A 24,608-nucleotide genomic window follows, 5' to 3' on the forward strand; every position below is an offset into this window, starting at 1 on the left:
ACATTCCTCTGTATTGTTAATGCCTTTGGATTGCACCTCAGCAACAGGAGCTTGTTCAGTGCATGAACAAAGACTCCAGACAGAGTAGCATTTCTCCACCTTCCCCTATTTTCTTTCTACAAATGCTCTCTGGAGATGGGATGTCGCGTGGGCTCAGGTGCTTAAGGCAGGAGGGCTCCCATGGCCAGCAGCCCAAGAGAGCTGCCTGCCTCCAGCCCAGCAACTCCGGTGACCGTGTCCTTGCTCAGAGAGGGTCAGCCGGGGACAGGCCTGAAGCCAAAGCTCCCACCTCGCCGAGCTGCAGGGGAGCTCTGGCTTCTTCGGTGCTCCCTCGGAGCTCACAGGTGAGGTCCTTCACTTGATTATTCCCTACTGCCGCTCTCCTGGCTAACTCGTTAGCGTTGTCAAATTAAAGCCAGGGGAGTGTGGGGTGATTAGAACAGTACCCGAGACAATCAGGGCAGTAAAGCTCAAGGACGCACCTCTTGCAGTCTTTCTGCTGAATTCAGCCAGCCTGTTTCTTGATCCCTCTGCAAGTTAGATTTGAGTATAACTTCTAATTAGGTATCTAGGTCATGTTTGACACGCTCTCGGTTCAGCACTGACGTTTCTTTGCTCCTACTTAGTTCTAAATTTGCCAGCTGTTTTCCTTAAATAATTCCACCTTCCATTAAAGGATTGTGTGTCTTATGTAATTACACCCACAGTAGTATGAGGGCAGTTGTAGGGACAAGGAGATAGAAATAGCTCCATGTTTTCCACCAGTCATGGCATTCTTTAATTGAGTCATTAAAATTTGGATTCCCACCTCTGCTGTGACAAGCTTCTCTAGCTCTACTGAGCTCTCATTCATAATGTCTAGACTCTGTCAATTTATCTACAGCTCTGGAAACAGCTGTCTTTTGTGCCCCTGGTTCCTCTAGTCTTTGCTTTTCAGCTGCTTAATCCAGAAATGTCAAGATTAAATTCTCTCTCATTACTTCAGCAAAGGGCTTGCTATCACTTTGGATAGATTCAGGGATGAATCGCATGAATTTTCTTCAAAATAGTCTCAGGACAAGAAGCATTTTCTGAAATAGAGATCTGTCTTATGCAAATCAAAGTAGTACCAACACTGTAACAGCAGAAAGCTAGGGCCCTGGAAAAGTCACATCAGGGTGCAGAATAGTAGACCAAGAAAAAAAACTTTCAATGTGCTTTGTCAGGCTGAAGGTTTGTCAGGCTGTGACTGTTGTTAAAGTAGGGTTCACTCTGTTAGGGCCCATGCTGTTGAAAGAGATTATCTAAAAACAGCCTTCTGTTTTTGTCATTTACTCCTCTTCCCTGGGATTACTGGACCAGTCTGTTCATGGAAAGGTCTTACCACTTTGTAGGGACAGAGAAAGTTTGATACAGATTTGCATCTGTGTGCTGCAAATGATTACAATGTAGATGCCTTTCTAGCACCTTTAAAAAAATTAAATGAAGATATCCAAATGTAGGTGGTCACAGTCTCTGTTACTACATCTGCCTGGGCTGGAGGGAAGGAGGAAAAACAGATCTCAGGTCAAGCCAGCAAATGTTCAGTCTGCCTTGGAGCTGCCTTCTCTCCCATCTTGTGTGTCGCCTCTAACCAGTTAATCCAAGTAAACAGGTGGTTAGGACTAACCCTGTGCTTAGAAGGCTTGTTGGTGCAAGCTGTGTTTCTAGGGGGATGTGGGAGGTGTTGCGGGTCGGAACCAGCTGCAGGACATGCGCTTCTACCGAGTTCAGTCCCAGAAGCGTGGAAGGATAGAGACGTGGCAGGCAGGATCCCGGGTGGAGGCACGTTAAAGTAGTACATGTTTCTCAGAGATCGGAGCAGATGTGTGTGGCAACAGAACACGTAGAAACAGGGGCTTGGGAATATTTGAGGGGAGGTTGAAGAGACATCTTGTTTGTTACGGTCACCTGGCATTGCATACTTTCACTTCAGGCTACCACAGAATAATAGTGATCATTAATACGGACCTAGAGGTTTGCACTGTGGAAGGAGGAGGCTTCCTTTCCAGGTGATGCTGAGAGATGCACATTAATATGTTTCCCCAGTGAGTGGTAAAACCTGCGGTGGTTTTGCGTCATGTCTGCATTGGTCTGTTGAGCCACCTCGCTGGCTTTACTAAAGTAAAGGAAGCCAGCATCTGCTCTTCAGCAGCTCTTCAGCTGCATCGCTTGGCTGGTTGGTAGGGGCTGGTCAGCATGACTGTGTCTCTAGGCCTGTTTCTGCCTCTCTTTGCTAATGATGCAGAATTTTGCAGAATTTGATGCAGAATTCAGCATTTGTCCTGTTTTGCCATATTGCATAACAAACTTTATTTCTTGAGAGGTATTACTGGATTCCACCGTCCTCTCTAACGAAAACCTATATAGGCTTATATAGGCTTGCCTGTTAACATGAATGGCAGCTACATTTTGTCTTGTCACATAAACTTATCTTTTTTATTAAGCTTTCAGAGATGAAGACAGAGATGTCATGCTATGTTATGGGGAACGCAGGATAGCATACAAGCTACTGTCTACAAATAATTAAAGCTGCCAGGTAGGGCTGCAGTACTGAGGATAATGTGCAATACTGTATTTTGGGGGGGAACTTGCTGAAGGAGCTTTGGAGTCCTTAGGAGCTGTACTGTGTTTGTTTAGGGAATTCCCTGTAAGGCACTCTGTTCTGAGGTGAGTTTCTGCAGGAGAGTCACAAGAGAGAGGCTGCAGGATCTCTGCTGACATTGGGACACTGGTTTTCTAAAAGGGTAGCCTCAAATGAAGTCAGGCTGCTGTGGACATCCATGCATGTGGCTGCCCTGGGAATCGTTATGTTGAAGGTGATACCTTTGCAAACTCCCTCTAGGTGCTGGGAGGGAGAGAACATAAGGCATGTCCTTGTCAACTGTGTCCCATACTTCCTGTTTCTGCCTTTTTCTTTGTAACCTGCAGATCCTGAGAGGACTGGTTCTCACCTAATGAGAAATAATTGTACAGAAGATTTTGCTGAGGTAGGGCTCTTAACTAATGTGGAACAAGTTAGCAGGTATGAACTGCAGAAGGTAGGCTCTAAAGGATACAGTAAGAATGCACATCCTAAGTCAAACCAGTGCCCACCAATATTCTTACCAGCCGTGCATCCCGTAATGGATACCTAGGGTTAGGATAAAACCAAAAAAATAAAAAAAAATGCATAGCAGTATTATACCAGTATACTATTCAACCTCCGGCCGTCTGCTATAAGGGACATCTCAGTGGGGGACTCAAACAAATGTTTTGCCATTCTGTTTAGATTTGATTATATTTTCATTTTTTAAATATGCAGAACAGATGTTTTTAGCTTGCAGTAAAGATTAACAAAAAAAGCCTTCTAGAAAATAGTTTGAAATATGATTGTTATTTTGGCAGCATTTTACATTACATAAAACCTTATAAGTGCACACATGTACATTTTCCTTGTGTATGACATATACAAAAGTGTACTCCCATAGAACTGGATTTTAGCATGTGACTGAAAGAACATTCAGGTTAACACGTAGGTATTTGAAGTAGTCATTTGCTACTAACCTAGCTAAAACAGTAAGTTATGGTCAAGTTACTCTCTCAGCTAGTTAACTGAAGATGAAGAGGCAGGCTGAGAACGGGCTTTCATAGCTGGCGGTACTGCTAATGCCATGTAGAACCAGCTGCTCTGTGCGGGAGGATCCTGTGCTCATTATGCTCAGCAGTAAAGGCATCTCACCCTCAGCATGGCATACATGAAAGCTTCATCTTTTCCTGTAGTTCAAGGAAGTGATTTTCCCTTTCTTATCCCAACACATCCCACCTAGACACACTTGACTGTTCTGAGGTACTTAGCTTGCTTCCCATTCACCGTTATCTCTATTTTTTCCTCCCATCTCTGGAATGTGCTTAAGACACCAAATTTTGCCCTTTTATGCTTGATTGGGATCGCGCTGCATGGTGCAATTTGATGCAGTACTTGTTAATTGTGTTTTAGATTTAAACATGGAGTTACAGATATGCCTGGAATGTACAAAAAATAAAATAAAATAGACCACTAGGGTCTGAAGTGTGTGGCTTACAGTTATTAGTCAAATATGTGAATTACAGAGTGCTTTGTCCCTTTAATGTTGCATTAGTGAGTACATTGATGCAAGAAATTACCCACTTAAACTTAAAAAATAATTTTCATATATCATTGGTCATTTTAGAGCAAAGCTTTGCATTGCTAGAAGACTGATGTGAATTATATTGCTGTTTATTGTCTATGAACTAAAATGTGTACATATTTGGGGTGTATTTTTTTTAAATGCATAATGACCCATGAAAGTGTAATTGGAGAAAAATGAGCCCAGCCTTTCCCAGAAATGTTCATCTATTCTACAGAGTGCTGACTACTAAATTGTAAAGGGAAAAGAAATAGCCTGATAAATTATGGAACTTAGTCTGGACTATATGCCAACTCAAGAAAAAACTGAACCCTGGTTACCAAGGGTAAGGTCCTCCAGTATCTATGTGGCTAGGTGAAACACTTGAAGTGCCTTTGAAAAAGCAAATCTGATGTTAAAAAATGGCTTTAACTATTATGGCACTATATCTTCTTTTGAAAATCAGCAGGATATAGACTCCTAAGGGCCTTTCAGTTTTGAAAATGGAATAATGGAGTCTGAGTAACTTTGGCATTACTGAAATTTGTGTCCGGCATCATCTTTTAAAAATATGGAAGAGTTGCACATGGGACACCTTTTTGTTGCATTGATGTTATATCTGAGTTTGACATTATTTACAGTTAAAAGATGTAACACATTTACTTGGGGGAAATTCTCAAAAGCATGCATGGCTGTTAGGCTGCCATGGCCCAGTAATAATGAGAGAGAAAGGTCTATGCCTTTGTATATTCAGGGAGGCAAAGGGATGGAAACAGCTTGGGAGAAGAAAAGGAGAAGTAGGCAAGGAGGTGCATTGTTTTGCTTTCGGAATTAATACTTTAGAATACTGATTACAGACAGCACACAAATACCCAACAATTCCCTTTCATAAAAGGGAATTTCATAAAATCTAAACCAGCGTAATGCGTATCATTACTCCAAAATAGGTTTAAAGCAAAAATGTGCATTTAATAACAAAATGATAAAACTGAAGAGATCTCCATGGAAGAAAAAAAAAAAAGAAGTCGAATGTAAGCCAACTGGGGTCCTGTTTATATCCATTCCTAGTAGCCACTGGTTATCCTTCCTGTGGAAAGGATGAAAACTAGATGATTAAAAAATAAACTATTGCTGTTATAGATCAACTTTTCTTACATCATTTTTAATAGTAAGGAAGCAATTAAGCCCCATCAACAGTGTGACTGTTTTCCTTAGCATGTACTTTCGCAGGGGGTGTTGTGGGTTTGCATGGAGCTTTCAGCCTTCTCAGGGAGGAATTAATTAGTGGTCAAATTGGTCTGTATTTATCAGCAATTACATTTTTCCCTAATACCAAAACTTAGCCCAACCAGCTGTTGCCCTCCCAGAACAGCTTGATGTGATGGCAAAGCATTCACTGGGCTAGCTAGGCAACTCTGGTGCTGCAGAGTAGGTAACAGGATCATGCCAACAGACTGAAGACTGATAACTAACTTCCTGACCCCATTTTATAAGCCCCAGACGTGTAAGAACTGTGCAAGTGGCACATGGCATCCCATGGTACCAACCCGTACAAGAGCCAAGGATTGCATGTTCCCCTTCCCATGCATCTTCAAAAAGTTGATTTCTTCTGCGTAAAGAAATTCTGATAGCTAGTTCTGCTGTGCTAAGGACTCAAAAAGATAAGAGGAGTGACTGTTCTCTGTTAGGAGGGTAAGACCCTTCGTTCTCAGGGTTTCAGCTGTTTACTTCTATACCTGCATAATAGGTGAGACAATTAAAAAAAAAAAAAGTCACAATATCAAAAGGATCTCTGGCTAGACCCACATTCTGGGGTTTTGTAGGTGTAATTTAAAGAAAAGTTTTCATCTTTTATGCGACACAGAAGGAAAGCTTAAAATGCAGATTGTGGCTTGCAATGTTAGAAAATGTTAGGAAAGGTATGTTGAAGGAAGATGAAATGTTACTGGTGTGAGAGTTGCTTCTTTACCAAATGGGTCGATATCTTGTCATGCTGTACTGCAGTTTATCATGAGGGTATCACCTCTGCATATGTGATGTGTCTCTCTGTGTTTTCAAATTTGAATGGCTGGAAGATCTTCATGACTTTCAGAAGCTACTATCAACTCCTGTTTTGATGTCTTCTCTCACTAGACCACCTCCTGACAGTAATTTGCTGGTTTAGCCATAATGTGGGCAGCCTTTGCTTAAAGTCTGCAGCACAACTAACGTGGTCATGGAGCGAAGCTGTGTGAGGCTGCACTCTTGGAGCATTGCATGTTGTGAGAAGAACGGGCCAAATAAGGGATGTGGTCCTTGACCAAATGGGCCTAGTATCTGTGTGCCCTACAAAAGGGATCTGCCCAGTACTAGGCAGGACAGAAAACATGCTGAGTAACATCTTGTAGTTGTAAGTTACTTGGTTGGGATCTTGGTTTGAGATTTGCGTGGCCTTTTCTTAGACTGATCTTGTTTGCACAGGATGGTCTGTGAGTAAACTGGCAAGCGAATGTGAATACTGTCCTTTCAGGCTGTTCTTGCAGCCTGGAAACAATATCCTGATTTACCTGCCATGGGATCTGCTGTGGTTTGTTCTAGGCATAGTGCTAGCTAAATTTGCCAAGCACTGGCAGGCTTAGTCCGTGAAAGTAAAACCAGGAACAAGCACTTGCAAGGGAGAGGCTGCACAGGAGAGCAGAACTGGGGAACTCCATTGACAGGAATTAGTATTAATGTTCAACACGCTAAGGAGCTGTCTGGTGTTTTATGTCTTCAGTGTGCCATGTAAACAGCAACTCATTAATCTTTACAACCCGCTAGACACCTGAATATTTTAATTACTTTTCTTTTTTCAGTCAGTTAATTGACCTGCACAGACACTATGTACGGTCTTTCCAAAGTTATATGACTACATACCAGAACTGAAACTTAGACGTGCCTGACACCAAGCTCCAGCATAGTAGGTGAAGAAGTCCAGATACGATGAGTAGCAGAAAAGGACTTTGTCATCTTTTATATTTCTGACTCACATTTTCAGGGCTTTGCTTTGAGAAAACTTTGAAAACATTAGCCTGAAACGGGAGCGTCAGCAAGTAGCTGGGGGGTAGGGTGTTAGTATATTATTTCTGTTTGGTGCAGCACATAGCTTTAGACATCTTAGGGTTCCTGTGTAAAACAGGGAGGGAAAGACTCCTGCAGGAGCTCATTCAAAGTAGGTGGCTAAGATGCATGTCAAATGAAGGTATTGCCAACACTGGAGCTTACTGTGGAAAAGTCCTTGTTATACAAGGAAACCACGTGATACATGATTCAGGGGAGTCAGCACTGCTGTTCAGCAGACACATTAGTTGAATTGCTGTCCCTAATGACAAGTGAATAATGAGTGACTGGTGTATTGGTGTAGGTTCATTAGAAGTAGTTTTGCAAACCTTGCTGATGCTGAAACATAGAAAATTAAGTTCACGTGTTCTTAAACAGAGGCCACTCTTTTTATTTATGTATTTGCAGGGAGTGGTCTTGTAGACTTATATTCAGAGTAGCACTTGAACCATTTAGGTTTGGCAAAAGTAACTCATTTTTACATACTTACTGTTTTCAACATCTATGTTATTATTCCTTGTGACTGGATTTTACATGCAAATCCTCTCCTTGCACATTTTCTCCCTTCAGTTCTACTCTTTTACTCTTTGACTGCAAGAGGGGAACAAATCTCAGTTGCTGGAGGAGAGTGTGTAACTTAAACTGTGTGCTCACTGAATAAGGGACTGCAGGACTCTGCTTTCCAGTGCGTCCACACTCGTCTGTGCGTGTGCAGCGTAAGCTACTGCTAATCCCAGTGTCAACAGGATAAAAAGTTTATTTTCGAATAAATCAGTATAGTACACAGAATCTGCTGAGTCTGTGAGATACCACAGCCATAAGTACTGACCAGACATGCTTTAGACTGGCATCAGCAGAGTCGTGACGGTGTTATTTGCAGTACGGTGGTACAGAATCCCAAATGCTGGCCCATACTCTTCCCGAGGGAGGAGTACCTTTCCATAGAAAATATGAGGTTGCTTGGGAAGCCTTTACGATGTCAGAGTTGATGGGACTTACGATTTTTATGTGGCCTTCAGAAACCCTATATTGCATTGAGAAGTACATAGTATTTATAATATGTATATATATAACGTTAATACATGTGTTCTATATAATTACACTCAGATCTCATGATTAACGATCACCACGTTACCATGCACTTGTGCAGCTGGATTTCTGGTCCCACTTCTTCCACACATCACTTTGGTGCTCATTCTTGCAGCAGAGACCATACAGTGAGCAGTCCAGCTAATTACTCTCCGGCCTGTGCTTCTGGGGGGAAATAATGAGACAAAGACTTTTGTTGTCTCTTTTTTAAGTTTATCTATATGACAAAACATTTTTTAGACAGAAGTGACTTTTGTCAAACCTTTTGCCTAGGTTTAACATAATCTCTTTTGGAGCTGACTTTCTTTACTGTTTCTGTTGTACTGTTCTTTAGATAAACGTGCTGTAGTGCCTTACTTTGAAACTTTTTTTTTCTTTAGAACTTCTATTTCTCTTAATGCATTTTGTATCTTTTGCTGCTTATATTTCACCCCTCATAAATGATTCAGTTTAATTCATAAGGTCAAACCTTTAACCCATTAAGTTTTGGGTGGTTTCCGCTGGGAGGAAGGAATAAGTTCAGATTACAGAAGTTCAACCACGCGAGTCCTCCTCTTGAGCCCAGGCTTTTACGTGATTGTATTTCCAAGATCTGCAGAAGCAACCGATTTCTTTTACCTCCCCGGTAAACCAGAAGTGAATATATTTATAAAAAGCAAGGTCTGTAGCCCGTAAGACCTCACAAACACTTCTGCATGCTTCTGTACTTCTGGGGGCTGTTCCTACAAGGCACTGGTGACTCAGAGACAAGGGGAGCGTCAAGCATCTGAGTGCGTTCCTCCCAACTGCGTGGTCCTGGGGGGACGGTGCGAAGTAAACAGAAAAAAAAAAACAAGCCGTGTCCTCAACTCTGCCTTTCCATGCGTCTTTTCACGTACTACCCAATGGTGTGACCTGTTGTGTTTTGTTGTGATGCTGTAATTCTGCAGGGTGATTTGTTGGGACCTTTCCGTCTCGCTTCTCTGTGACCCTGCGAGTGGCTTCAGTGCAGACATCATCCCCTCTCCCCCTCGTGTCTCCCTGGACAGGATGAGGGTGATGCCCGCTCCCTCCGCTCCTCTCAGCCTGTTGATGGTTGTGAGTCGCACCTGAACATCGGGAGCGGTGCTGTCAATCTGATTTGCCAGAAGCTGGTCGTGGTGCTGTGTCAGCAGGCTGTGACCCCCCAGGAGGAGCCCCTCAGGGTACCCACCAGCCATCCTCCACCCCACAGCTCCACAGGCTGCCTGCTGCCACCCAGGGGCGAGCCGGTGGGAAGGGGCCAGGGCAGAGGCAGCGTGTGCTGGACAGGAGGTGTCAGCTGAAAGGACGCAGGGAATCGTTGTAATCTGGCCTGGTCTGTCCCGTGTCTAAGGCAAGCTTTGCTTTCATTTAAATAAGCATTGATTTGCCATAAAACCCGTGTGGCGGTGTGTCTGTTCTGTAGTCTCTGCCTGTGACTTTGTTAAACAGGTTTCCAGCGGGTGTGCACGTTTGCAAAAGCAGCTCTTGCTTTCTGTCACTGCTCATTGAAGTTGAACTGCTGCCCTGACAATCCGTCAGTCAGCTTACGCCAGGAATGGAATTCAGAGACAGACTAACTCCGTCTGCATTCGCACAGTGCTTGCTGGTGGCACCCTGACGATACTGCAGTCTGAATATGGAAAGCAAATATGGGAGTCTTGTGTGCACTGGTGAAATGTATTTGCTTTTCTTTTCATTTTGATATTTACACTAAGCTTTTTTTTTGGTAAAGTATCTTATGTAGTTCTAGTTTCTCCGATCGCTTGTATAAGTCTCCTCTGAAGACCTTTTAAGACTTCTCACTCTCAACATTGCAAAACTTCTGATGAATTAAAATACTTCCCAAGGCATTACACAACACAGTATTGCTCACTCTATTTTTTTTTTCCTTTGTGTTATGTGGAGAAGATATGGGGTTGTACATATTTGTGAACTAAAAATGCTAGAATGGTTTGCTGCATCGTAAGGCTTGTTTGTGCAAATCTGCACGGGCAGGCCGTGCCTGCTGCTAAGCACCACCGTGTGGCATGGGAAAGACACGAGTGAAACTGCTGGGCCTTGGAGCGAGGCTGTGCTGGATGGAGGTAGGAGAGCGGCAGTGCTGCCTGCTCGGGGCATCACACTTCAAACAAGGCTGGTGGTCACTGCCTGCTGAACGGCATTATAGAAGATGTGCCAGGTGCTCCTGGTCTGCTCCAAGCCTGCCCCACCTTCAGGGGCTGTTGCTTTCTGAAATCATCATGGCCTCGGAGCAATGCATCAGCTTTGCCAAGTCCAAACCCACGTTTACCCGGAAAGGAGTTAAATAAAATGCTGATCTTCAGCTTCTTAGTGGGGAAGAAAAAGGAAGAAATGTAAGTTATTTTACAAGCTAGAGTTGCTCTTAGAACAGAAACAAAAACATCTTTTATAAATCATATAGACAGATATTTTGTAGTTCTGAGCTATGCGATGTTTTGACACGTTTAAACTGAATAGCAGTCGTTTAATGCAGCTTTTTAAAATGCTTCTTATTTTCAGTTATTTGGTAAAATAAACTCAGAGTACTTAACAGAAAATGTAGTTTTTGTGTGGGGGTATTTAAGAGAAGCAGATTGTTGACTTTACTGCTTCTATTATTACATGCAGCCCTATGAAATCCATCAAACAGGAGAAAGGAAAAAATGATTTACCCATTTTGAACTTGTAACGTAATTATGAATACTGACAGATTTGTGCTTGCTGATTTGTTTCAGTGTTATTAAATTGTTCTGCACATTTAAAATCCACACTGATAAATGCCCATATTTGAAATGCGTATTTGAATGGTGTTGCCAGCAGAATCAGCTAGCTGCTGCTTGCCAGTACAAACACCTTTAACGCATGGCTTCGGGAGCCCTGCTTGAATTATGGCCTCTAATGTTGGTGCTAATGTTACCTCTTTGTTTTGTGTGGCACTAAGTAAATTGTCAGCAATTGCTAAATGATCATAATTCATATAGAGTTACCCTTGGCTAGAAGTTATTATACATGCAACCTTAATCGTGCTGGAGAATTGTCCCTGACCAACCGCTGCACCAGTGCAGAGGTCCAATGAGGCTAACTGCTCTCCGGTGCACCCTGCTTAATGTGTGATTGAAAGGCCTAGCAGGCAAACGAGGGGGGAAAGCTGTACAGACCTGATTATTTCATTTTCAGGACGATGAACTCCTGGAGGGAAAAGAGCTTCAGATGTCGGGTTATTTCATTTTCCAGGTAATGCGACTGTTATTGCATCACCACGAGCACTGCGTGTGGTTCCCAACCTCTCCTGAAGAATGGGAAAGAAAAGAGTAGCAACGTGTCAGGACAAAGCAGGTTTCTTAGAAAATTTGATGCTGCTAATTATTCTTGGCAGTAATAGAGAGAAAATGTTGTCATAGTTAACACAGGAGTGTGTGATCTTGTATAAGAGAGATTTGTCATGGCCTGAGCACTTCTGGAGGCTGAGAATTTGAGTGCTGCTGCAAACAGGATTCCTGTCAAAATTCATGGGAACCTGGCTCATGCAAGGACAACAGGGTCAGATCTCCTAGCAAACAAATATAGTACCAGAATCGTCAAAATGCTGTAGCTTTAGGTGCACTGTACATACTGTCATACACAGGTCAGTGACATTCACACCTATGCAGGGAAACTGTGAGAGCAGTGGCGAGGGCAGGGGGTTTGACAGCATTTGAAACCCACTTTGGGAGTGAGGACACAAAGTGAAGGGACCTGACAATCACATGCTGAAATACACCAGTTGGCTCTGTGCACTATTGATCTTCCCCTTTCCTTTAGGAGAAGATTTGCTATTAAAAATATTAGTATGATAGAAATGGCAGAGAGATTGCCTTTGATTTGAAGACAGTGCGCATGAATTGCATAAGAGTAAAAATGTTTCAGCCCTAACAAGATCTGACACGGGAACCTGGAATAGCCCCGATTCCAGCAGTGCTGGAAGTTGCTTCCCTGGCTGTTCTGTTGCTGAGTTGTTTTGACAGCACGGGGAACGGGGCCTAAGCGCTGCTGCATGGCATGGAGCCAAGCTGTGGAGCTATACGAGCCGCTTCGGTAGCTTGAGTAACGTAAAGGCAGAGCAGCCTGAAATGCAACTGTAAATTTATGATAAATTGCAAGTGTGAAGTTACAACTTAACACATCTACAGTTCTTAACAATTTGTAAAAGGAGGTGACTTCTGGTACTGTTGCATGTGGTAACTATTGCTGCTGGGAGACCGGGAACGCAGTTTTCCTGCCTCTTGTATACATTTATAACGCCTCTAAAGACAGCATGCCTGTCTTCTGTGGGTATTATAGGTACACATTTGAATGACACAAATTGTGGAGTTGTTAGGTCTTCTGATTTGCAATTTCTTCCTGTACTTGTAGTAAAAGCAGTTTGCTCAGCGTTGCATTTGGGGAGGGAACGAGGTTTGGGTGCTGGTCAGGCAGTATGACTTCACTTCAGAGCAGCCATGTCCTAGCCACGCAAAGCACCACAGGGATGCTTGCACCGGGGCTCTGGCATAATCTGGCTTCTCGAGGGTGTGCGTTTGTGTGTTGAGCTTTAGTTACACCAGGCCCAACTGGAGACACCACAGAGCTGCCGGCAGCACAGGTTTCCCAAGGCAGATCAGGAGCATTGAACATGGATCAGTGTAATTGCTCCTGAGGTACAGCTGCTGCCTGGCCTCTGTGCAAGCAGTCAGAGCTGCTGAACACTGGGTGTGAGCGTTGGGCCCAGGCTGAAGTGATGCTGTGCCATCGAAGCACAGGGTAAGAACTAGGCTGATACCGACTGCCAACTGCTTTGTGTCGGTGCAGGTCAGCTGGAAGAAGACCTTTTGCTGGTTCTGCTTTTTTTCCAGTTGAGGACCCAGGTTAAGCCGTGCTGCCAGACCTCATCCACCGGGATTAACTGTGCGTCCATTAAAGGGCTCGCTGACACAGCCCTGCTAATGTGGCCGCCATGTGATCGCTTCAAGGCCGCTGCTCTCGGCTGCTCAGCATGGGCTGAGCCTGCCTTTAGGTGGTGTTGACGGGAGAGTGCTGAAAGCAAGACGCCTGTCTTTGGGTGTGTCTCATGCTGCTTGCATTCAGGGTGCAAAGCTGAACCGCTTCTTGGAGGGCAGCGTCATAACGGGAGCAGTCCAGGGCTGGTACCTCTGAGATCTTATGGTCTGGTATATGCCTGTGCTACCCGGGCGGGTTAGCCCACACGGGTCTGCGTGGCAGCAGTGTGTGCGTTTTGCTAGCCTGACTCCCTCCAAATAGCAGTCCAGAAGAAGGAGGTATTAGCAGGGTGAGCCCTGGGCATTGCTTTCCCTTGGAAAGTTTTCCTCTGTCCCTTGCCCTACAACACAAGTGTGAACCCCTGGCAGTGCAGCTGAGGGCCTGGGTCATTGCTCCCTCTTGTGAAAGAATTTGTTAATAGACTTGCTGTTAATTTTGCTTCAGGGCCTGGTGGCAGGAACAGGAACAAGCAAGAGTCAGATGTCAGGGCCATTAATTTTAATAGGGTCTTGATAAATCTGCAATCAGATTCACAGAGTTTTGTTTACACAGGTATGGGCACTCACGCAAGAGAGGTACAGCGTGCTTCTGAAATTCAAAAGCAACATACAAACACCTATGATTAGTATTTCTCTGGGACTCATCTCTGAAATATTGACATTTGATATAAGTGGACAAACATGCAGAACAGCTCTCTGTAGATAACAGTAAAGGAGACAGAGAAGGGCTGAATAAGTGGTTGGAATGGCATATCAGCCCAAACCCTGTGATAAGTAACCCACACTTGTCAGGAAAATGTAGAGGACTTGCAGGTTTTGAACCCATTAAATTTACAAATCTTCCATTCTTCTTCTTGTTTTATCATCCTGGAGTGCCCATGCACAATTTAGTGCTACGTGCTGCTTGCCACCCTGCAGCAAGCAGCATCCTTGCTTCACACAAGTATTATATTTTCCAATTTTTTATTATGAGAAAAATGAATTGTGAATTCAGGCACTCAAAAGTTATGATGAATAAAAATAAAGACTCCTTAAAACCTTCAGCTGCTGTGGTCAAAAAGGGGTAATAGTTCTGCTGCTAATGGTTGTTAATAATTCACAAACAAATTTTAAAGTGAGCCTAATGTAAAGGGAAATTTCTGTAGGTAGGAGCTCTAAGCTGTTGTAGCTTTGATGATGCTCCTTGCTGACACTGAGTGGTGCAATTACCACATTTTCTGAGTCAGCTGCTGAGTGTTGGGTTTTTTACTCTGTTATTGGTATTTATTTATGTGCGTATAGTAGGCAAGTTCTGTAAAGTGTTTCTCCATTATTTGTAACACAATACTAGGGAGGGAGAGACCCAGATTTCCCCCCCCCCCCTTTTTTTTTTTTTTTAATCCAGTACAGTAAAAACTGGAGCTTTGCATTAAATCTTTGTTGTGAGCAGGATTCTGGGCTTCCAACCTAGATGAAATCACTGTGGAAGTCAGTGGGAGATTTGTGTGGGGAAAAATGGTAGCAGGGAGTGCTGAAGGCCTTGAGAAACTCAGTATAAAATCATTTTGGCTTTTAGCATGGGTGTCGTTTATTTATTTTCACAAACCCCAATTAATTAGCCTTTTGTTCCTAGACTTACCAAGGACCCAGTGCTGTTGTGGAGAGGAAAAAAAAAAAAAAGAAGAAACCATTTTTTCCATTTATTGGTGTGATTGCTGTGGTTGGCAGAGTAGAAAGCAGCTGGAGTGGCTGCTCAGACACACGTGTAGGTATTCTTATAAATCTTTTTGACTGCTTGTGATTTTTTTTCAGGCTTACTTTTCTGATAGAAATATTTTAAGATTGGTCTGAGTTCAGGAGTAAATTGTTTGGAAAATTTGGTGCTAAAATGGGTTCATCTGTTTTCAAAAACGAAGTGACAGGAAGGAGAACACATTTTCACCCCTGCATCAAAATGCTGTCTGAACCTTGATTTTGTAGATGACTGATGAAAGAGGCCGGGCACGCAGCTTGTTTGCTCACATAGCGTGTCATGGAGTGAGTAGATAATGTCTAGGAAAGATCTGAACATTTCACTTTTTTTTCCATATTCCTTTTTAAAAATAATAGTAATAAAACTTTAAAATATGTCAAGAGAGCATCAGGGTTACAGTAGCACTGGACAAAAAAAAAAAAACAAAAAACTCGGGAAATAACCCTGAAATCTTATGTTTGCTACTGTACATGTATATATGAGACAAATTCGTCTGTAACGTGATCAGACTGTTTGTTTTATTTAAGACTCCACTTTGTTCATTGTTAATGTTTGTCAGTGTGCTGTGAGCCAATCCTGAGGCCCAAAGCACCCCAGTCCTCATGCCACATCTTGGTGACGTGCGACATGCCATCCATGGCAGGTCTCTGTGGAGCTCCTCTCCGCAGAACTTACCAGCTCTGCCACCTTAGGATACTCAGCAAAAAATGCAGTTGTCCTGTTGGGCCTCAAAAGAAATGCAAAGATACACGCTTGCTGAAGCTTTAGAAGCGCTCTGGCATTTTTTTATTTTTTTTAAACTTATATATACAACATGCGTGTGTGTGTATTTTGTTAGGGACGTGCCCAACCTGTTGGATGACAAGCAGGCCCTGTTGGTCCTGGCCCCTTTGCCCACAGACTCTCTCCTCTCCAGGCAGCAGATCTTTAGAAAGCGCTGGAGGTGTTCTGCTGTTTCACACAGTGAGTAGAGGAGGGATGGGTCTATGTTTTCCAAGTAAACCCTGGATTTTCTGGAAGAGCTGGAACAACTTAGGTTGAGTACAGAAGGTGGTGGGGACTCACCTCATTAACTGCATCTTGCCAATGGCCTCACACCGTGTGAACTTTTTTCTAATTTGTCTTTCTTTGGCTGGCCAGTCGTTTGTCATGTTGACAGGCAATGGCCTTCTGAGAACACTGGTTACTCTTATGGGATCACTGAGGCTGAACAGAAAATGGAGAAAATAGCAAGCAATATAAAACTGCTACTCTGTCTCTCAACCAGGTAGGTGGAAAAAAATGGTCATTGTGAATCTGTTTGAGCATGAGGATATAACTATTGTGTTGGCATTAAGCAGCCTCATCTACCTCAGCTTTAAAGAAAACCCTAAAGCAATGAGATAAATTTCATAATAGGTGAGGAGGAAATAGATGTTCTCAGGCTGTTGTCTATCCTTGAACTGAGCAAACTGACTCAGAGAAAACAAAGGTATATAGAGAGGAGTATAGAGGACGTGCGAGCCATTCTTCTACCTAGATCCAGCAACACTTTGTATTATGAAAACATACCCAACTATTTTTTTCCGGATCTCAAATGCCCTGTTAGGGTTTAGTGGAAATGTGTCAAGATCAAGGGTTACCCTTGGGTGTCCTCTGAAAGCGCTTGTGAAATGTGGAATCTGAAAATCAGCCAGAGAAGATCTTTCAGGGAAGGTGAATTAAAAGGGGACTGTCAGTTGGGCCTAATCTGTGGAAGAGACTAAGAAGAAATTTTCTGGAAAACTTACAGATAAGGAGTCTGTGTCTTGATCTGATAGAGGAGGGTCTTGTAAAGGATTCACTCACATCTTCACGGTGTCTTAAAAGGCTAGCTCTGAATTTTCTAATATGAGAAAGGGCATAAACAGAGTTTGTAGATGGGCAAAACCAGGTTGTGGTGATAGGAACAGCCACAAGCAGAAGCAAAGCCAATGTGAGGGTAACCCTAAAAGTTGAAAGTATTGTGGGAGATGTCAGCAAAGAGTTTTCATTATGATTGAATATTAATTAGTGACATGGCTATTAATGATGACAGTAATTAACAGAGGAAGGAAAGACTTGTCATTGTCCCGAGGGGGAGTAATCAGTCTTGGCAGGTGATAAATAATGGTTCAGCAAACTCAGCAGAAAGATAATCTGTCTGCCTCAGGACAACAGGAGAACAGCTATAAAATCTTCCAGGCTTTTGGCAACATTCAGGAATGACTTCATATTTTTAACAGAGAGGAATTAAAATCCGTGATCTCGAGTGTTGCCTATATGCTGGAGTGACTGATGGCAGTAGTTCTGGCTGAGCTGATGTTTTCAGTTTGCCACTTTAAACCTTTCTTTTTTAAATCTTAACAAGATGGGGAAGAAAGGCTGGCAAATCTGCTTTCAGCATTGTGTTTTAGTTTGATGAAAATTCCTCAAAAGAAAAGCAGAGCTGGGGTCATGATCATACTATGGAGAGTTAATTCTGCATTAAGTATTCCTGTATATTTTGAAAGGAATTGGTTAGAAGGCACTTTGCCTCCCTTGCTCTTAAGCAAGACAATGAACTTCTCTAGGAGATTTTCAGATTTGAGCTGTCACAGAGAGTACTGCAAGCCTGTGATCTGAGACCAAAATCAGAACAAATTGTGGACTTCTTACTCTGGGAGATGAACAGAAAAATCAAGAAAGATTCTGGTTTACCTTGAACCAAGACAGCAACCTGTGAGTTTTTATTTGGTTCCTGACAACACAGAAGTGCTTCAATTTGAGTCTTCTTGAAATGTTTTTGTAAGCCCGTGTTTGTTATATCTTTAGGCCATTTTTGTTTTATAAAAGGCAAAAGGGAAAATCTTTGTTTGTTAATAACATTTTCTATTTTATAAACATGTCCAACACAACAGTTACTGACTCTGAATATTTTCCCCATATATTTTTCAGCTACCACTGTACACTGGATGAGTTTTCATTTAGCAGGTAGTTTTGGCCCTCTCAGAACTCTTTTCCTGAGTAAATCTATTACTCAGTAAAAGTTTTACTCAACTCTTCTTGAGTCTTTGATGCTTAGCCTGTGTAACAGCATGTCTACGTGATATTTCAGAGGCAGACACTGTGACCTGGATGGGCTGGGCTCAGCCCTAGACAGCACATCTGGGCCAGGGGTGGTTCATCTCCGGCTGGCTCAGCCCCTGCCCAACATGCTCTTGTCTGCCAGCAAAATACCAAGAAAACATCCCATGTATTGAATTCATAGAACATTCTCCATGGACAAGTCAGGGCTGACTAAAAATCTGGTTTATTGCACCAGACATTAAAGCACGATGTTTATGGGTGAGAGCCAACACATTCTGTTATTCAATTGTGTAATGTTACTTTAGTGAAAGGATCGCTGATTTCTTGGCTATCTATTGTTTATGCAGGGTGTGAGAAAATGAGCTAAAGCAGTGGTCAGCTAGGACTCCTGAGGTTTGTGAGGCTGTAAATTAGTTCAAATGGGCTCTCTTGTTGGGGTTCTGCTGTGTGACTGGTTGCGGGTCATCCGAGTTCCTGGGTGCCAGAAGAAGAAGAAGACGTCACCAAGAGAGATTTACCACCAGCCCAGCCACGACACAGTGCTCCTAGGTGGCTCCCACCTGTGGAAAGCAGCTCTAAGATCAGTCCGACATTTGTATGTGCTCTGTGTCCACATGACCATATAAATATTTTTTATCCATGCTCAGTGTGCTAAGCACTGACTGTTCATATAACCACTGTTTATAAGATTGTAACAAGTTTTGTTACTAGCTGATGACCCCTGAAAACTCAAAATAAATAAATAAATTGGGAAAAAAAATTTACCTGGTAGAACTTAAAGACCCTTTCCTCTGCTCCTGGCCACCATACTGTTGGTGGGATCACTAGCAAGTGCCAACTCAGCAGTGGCTTGGTTTCAGGCACACTTAGTCCCACTTTCTTCTACAAGATGTTGCTTGTCTGTGACAAGTGCTAGACTTTTCACTGTGTGTTTTTTTTTTTTTCAACTGATAATTCAGTTCTACGCTTACAGATGATTGCCCTGACGTTAAAGGTGCAAGGTGCCAGTAACTGCGCCTTTGTCCCCTTGCTAGGTAGTGCTCTCAGAAACAGTTCCCTGTATGCTGAGGTGACAGAGAAGCTACTGGGAGAGAAGAGGTTACATGGAACCATTAAAGTAATATTTGACTTAAGGTATAGCAAGTCTGCTATTGCACAGGGGAGTACTTGGGCTTAGTACCTATCAATAAATATATAATTACAGTGTGGCACTGGAAGGACATTTTGAAATCTCAGTAGAGCTAAAAAGGAAAATGGAAAAAATTCATGTCAGTTCTTTTGTATCTCATCTCAATGTTATCTCTCTCTTGGGCTCAGAAACCTTTTGGTCTTGGTGTTCAGTGCTTTCTTTTCATTTTTCCTTTTTGTTTTGTTTTTGCAGGTGCTGATATTGTACAGTGGCTTATGAAGAACCTCAGCATTGAGGATCCAGGTAAGGTGACTATAGCTGGGGACAAACGGACCCTTAATCTGTATTGTGTGTGCGCCGTAAGACAGTAGGTACTATTTTGCTGCAGAGTGTATATACTAGACCAACAAGATGGATTTAAGCATTTGAAGAAAAGGAGGAGGAAAACAGATAAGAATCAACAACTTAATTAAGTCTAATACCTTGCACTACAACACAGAGAAAGCACTTCATAGGAGTCCTAGCCTGTCTGTGAAACTGCTGCTAGCTAAGAAAGTCTGATCTATTCTAAGGCTGTTCCCAGACCTAGAAAGGAAGTTGGTAGATGTGTGTGGTTAACCAGGTAAACACTGACAGGATTCCGTGGTGTGAAGAAAGGTAGCCATGACTGACGGGGCATGCTGGTCAAGGATGACATGGGCACTAGCACGGGATCAGATGGTGGCTGCTGATTTATTGTGTCAGATAGATAAATGGATAATGAGCCATAAACTGTGATCAGTGCATGGGTGTAGTCCAAATAGTTCACACGTCAGAGAAAACAAAATCACTTTGGCACAGCTGAGAACTATCGGAAAAAGGAAGAAATGATTTCTGCAGGTCCAGAAGTTTCTTTTTCTTTCCTGGAAAGACTAAAAATCAACAATTTATCTTGCAGTCTGTTTCTGTTGTCACCATGTAAAACCTGAAATGGAGGCAGTGTTGTCTCACATGGAGCAACCCTCTCCATACATCCCTTCTCGTGAGTCCAGTCAAATCCCAAACCTGCACTTCAGCTGCCGACAATAGATTTATTATCTGCCTGGGCACACATGATCATCTGATGTGTATTTTGCAACTCTGAGAAAGTAGGTGCAGCTTTTGACAGTTGACGTCAGTTGCAAATCTGTGCAGAGGTAGCTCTGCGGTGGTGAGGGTTGCCTTGGCAGTGCTAGCATATGCTAGCACCTCTTGCCTCAGCACCGTTTCTTCTAACAAATGGCAGTGCTGCAGCATTAAGATTTCTCTTTATGAACAAAGATGCTGAATAATGTTCTGGTGCTGCAGATGTTCCTCTGATTTGGTAGAAGCAAGTGGGGTTCACTGATGGAGCAGGCTTCTTGTCAGCTGTCACCTGTGGTGGATAATCTGCTTTGAAGTGAAATTCAGATTCTAGAGCTGAATTGGTGCGTGACATTTTGTAAACACAAAAACAGCAGGTTAAACGTTTGAGTAATGTTTCATCTGTATTGTAAGGCTGCTTTCTGCTCTCCTGCTTTGCGTGATTCCACTGGAAGGTGTGAGGATGCAGCATGGGTACAACGTGGCTTGTGAGCATGAGGTCATATGCAAGTCATCACCAGACCCGCTGCTGAAAGCAGAGGATTTCACATTGTACATCTTCCTGAGGTATACCTGCTCTTTTCTCTCTTTTCCTTCTCATCCGCAGGGGAAGCAATACACTTGGGAAGTCTTATTGCTGCACAGGGTTACGTCTTTCCAATCTCAGACCACGTCCTTACCCTGAAAGATGATGGGACGTTCTATCGTTTTCAGGTTGGTGAGCCCTCAGCCTTCCTTGTGGCCCTTTCTGCTGTCTGCTGGCTACTGCAGAATTGAGTAGCCACCCTTCTGGCCAAAGTGGGCAAGGGCAAACTTTAGAGTTGGACATTTGAGCTCTAGTACAGCAGAAAATTCAGGTTTTTATCCTCTCCTGGTTACAGATTGAGGTGGGAGGGGGCAAACTTCAGGCTTTAGCTCTTTTACAGAGGACGTGTGACCTTGTCAGTCACCTTAGCTGAGACACCTCTATCCCCTAGTGTCTGTGCCCCCAGATTGGATGCCTCCAGTTTTTAAAGCATCCTGTGCTTGAGTTCAATGCCCTTTCCAAAATCTGCTGCTGTCAAGTTCCTCGATAACTGAACGCTTGTGCTGCAACAACTTATTTTAGACAAATTGGTTAACTTTAAAAGAAGCTGGAAGTTCAAACCTGCTGTCTAATCTTGCAGGTTGAATGTGTGTTTTTCTGTTGCATGATCTCTGTCAGCTTCCTTATCTTTCCTGTGACATTTCTTCTATTCACTCTACCATTCTTCCTTTTTGTTTCTTTTTTGTTGTTGTTTTTGTTTGTTTGTTTGTTGTTTTTTAGCTTTTATTTGAAAATCCTGTTCTCATCTTTTCATCTGCTGCTCAGGCTCTCAGACCTACTACTAACGTGGTTTTGTTATCATATAAGACCAACAGCATGGGGAAAAACAAACAAAAAAAACCCACAGGAAATCACAGACCTCCCCTTATCTCTCCGCACCTTCTGGTTACCTGGTGTCACTCAGGCTAAGATTTTTCATGACAGCCCCTTGCTTTTCACAAAGTCCTACTCCTCCTATCATGCAAGACTTGGCAGAAGCAGGGGCACTGCTGATTGCCTATTTAGTTGTATTTTTGTCCATTTTAAGAGAGATGCCATAGGAAGTTAAATTATCAAGCTGTCCCATGCAGCTCTCAAAAGCCAGATTTCAAAAGCAGAGTATCATTTAATTTCTTTTTCTTATTTTAAGCCCCTGTAAACAACATCATCAAGTAGTCTCGACTGCTTATTGACTTTTCTTTTTTCTTCCCTTATCTTTTCCTGCAATTTTGCTTACTGCTTGCCTGTTGTCGTTTCCCGCAACAGTTCTCCTCAGCAGCTTTCTGCAGAAATAACCTGATAAAATCATTTTTCTTTTCCATCATTCCACTGTTGCTGCTTTCTACATCAACATCAGTCCATCCTTTAACAGTCATCATGTTGTGAAGTTCAGGGAATATATATCAGTGAGGAACATTGAACCGTGTATTGCTGCTGGATCCCTCTGTTTTCTCACTGTGCCTTGGTGCAAGGAATTGTCATTATATACATGTAATGTCCTGTGCTCTTTTGTGGAATGGCATCAGTAATGCAAAACACTGTTCTGTAATTTGTGTGGTCACATTATTTTTCATTTGTGTCAAAATTGAAATACAGCTACATGTAGTAATATCTTGTAATTAATTGTAGCAACTGCAATATGGAGACCTGGACAGAAAACAAAACCAGTAAGCTCAGCAGGATTTCTGCTTTCAAAACAACTGTAATCAGAAAAGTTTTGAGTTCTGCCATCTGATTTATTTTAAAAGTGAATTGTTTTGTTGGCTGCCAACCACACTGGTAGCTGCTCCAAAAAAAGCAACTGGTGTGTGGCATGTATAAAAGGCCACAACGTTGGTTTTTTTCTCATGGTCCTAACAAAAAGAAAAGAAAAAGGTTCAGGGTGACTGTGAATTTCTGGGGAAAGAGGAGGTTCTGGGGATAAGAGGGTAAGAGGTCCATATTCAGATGAGATGGCAAGACTGTCTAAAATGTCATCAGGGTGGACATCCTCCATCAGTGTTACAGTGCCTCTACCTTCAGTGAGGAATGTTAGTGATGATACCTTTCTGGAAAAGCATCCTCACTTTTACGCAGACCTGTAGCAGTGTTTCCCCTGAGAGCAGAGACTGGGCCATAGACTTTGTGATTCTTCGGTTTGTACTCAAAATGTTTTTCTGCATCTGATTTGTTTTTCATCTCTTAAATTATGAAAATGCATATGTTGTTTCTTAGGCACCGTACTTTTGGCCTTCAAACTGCTGGGAACCAGAAAACACAGATTATGGTGAGGCTATAATTATTTCATTGCAGAAAGTTGGTACACAAAGTTTGAGACTGGGGAAAAAAAATTGTCCTTTAGCCTATGAGTTCAGTGGGGCCGGGATATTACGTACTGTTGCCTTCATTCTCCCATAGCTCTGTTCGTTTCAGCAAGATTTATGGCAAGCAGAATATTGCTCCTCGGGAATCTTAAATAATATCAGTATTGCTTTTGTGGGTGAACATACTTTGATCTGTAGCTGAATTTGATATGTTGATCAATAAAAAGTTACCTCATTTGGGCACTCATCTGGCTGATCAATAAGCCAGTATATAACTGATGACAACCCATAGTTAAGCTTCCGTGATATATGACATCAGACTTATTCCTCCTATTTTTTTTAAGATTACCAGCTGATAGCTGGTAAAAAGAGAAGACTGAGCATGGTTTATGAGCTAATAAACTGCAGCATGGGGTATTAAACATGTGAATGCCTGCAGACAGTGATAATACATAAAGAAAATATGTCAGTATTGTTATCTTTAGCTGTCTCCGTGCAATATTGCTGTCTCTTCCAGAACCACACTTCTTTCACAGCTAAATGATAAAATCAATTGGTGCATCCTGGTGTGGCATTGGAAGAGGAAGTGAATCCATGTGCGTGCTCATAAAGCAGGAGCTTCTGGAAATGCCTCTTCTGAAATATCTCATAATCTAAGATCAGTTTATAACTCCTCCCTGAATAATCATTTTTTTCTTTCCCAGGCAATAATTACTCATCATTATGGATTCTGGAAATCATTTGCTGGGGTGGGGAAGTAGCTTGCAATGGTGTCTGTCATATGATAGTTCATTTGCAGTCTTCATCTGCAGGGAAGCTAATACAGACTTATGTGTTTATCCCAGTGAGGCGACTGCTTAGGAGAAAACGTGTTGCCGTTCATTATGCGCAAAATAATTTCCAGAATTTACAAGCAGTCACCATATATGTGTCCGAACTGTACTAAATACGTTTTCTGTAAATATCAGAATAACAATCTTAAGAGGGAAGTTCTGTTTTTTCCCGTAGTGTCTGATAAGAAACTGGGTTTCACAGTCTGGTTATTGTGCTGCAAAGGCATTGAATGGAACAATACTCCTCAAAATCAAGCCCTGTATGAGCTGATCCACAGCTGGACAAGCTGCAACTGCTGTCTGAGCCCTGTAGTGACAGATTTTCATCTATCCCACAAATCTCTCACATATGCTTATAATCAGCCTTTGCATATCAGGGGTCTGTGCAGATGGAGTCTTCCCAGGAAATAATCCCAAACTAGCAGTAGGCCCAAATAAAACTGAAATCCCAGCAGCTCTTCCTACTTTTTTATTTGCATGGATCTGCTTACGGGACAGGAATGAACTTGCTAATGGCAGGTCACTGCCTTGCATGAAGAAGTACTG

General features: G+C 42.6%; 1 protein-coding gene across 26 annotated transcripts in view; it reads left to right on the forward strand.

The window, feature by feature from the left end:
* Window positions 1–24,608, forward strand: part of RGS6 (regulator of G protein signaling 6) — a 281,434-nt gene that overhangs the window by 187,344 nt on the left and 69,482 nt on the right. For 15 of the 26 annotated variants that reach the window (XM_080596046.1, XM_080596026.1, XM_080596045.1 and 12 more), the window contains 4 exons: window positions 14,946–15,077; window positions 19,513–19,563; window positions 20,969–21,075; window positions 23,141–23,192. In XM_080596046.1, the coding sequence (XP_080452172.1) occupies window positions 14,946–15,077; window positions 19,513–19,563; window positions 20,969–21,075; window positions 23,141–23,192 (342 nt within the window). The other 11 variants (XM_080596036.1, XM_080596035.1, XM_080596039.1 and 8 more) reach the window with 4 other exon arrangements.

Source organism: Anser brachyrhynchus (genome assembly GCF_964034855.1).
Source record: "Anser brachyrhynchus genome assembly, chromosome: 5".
NCBI lineage: Eukaryota > Metazoa > Chordata > Aves > Anseriformes > Anatidae > Anser > Anser brachyrhynchus.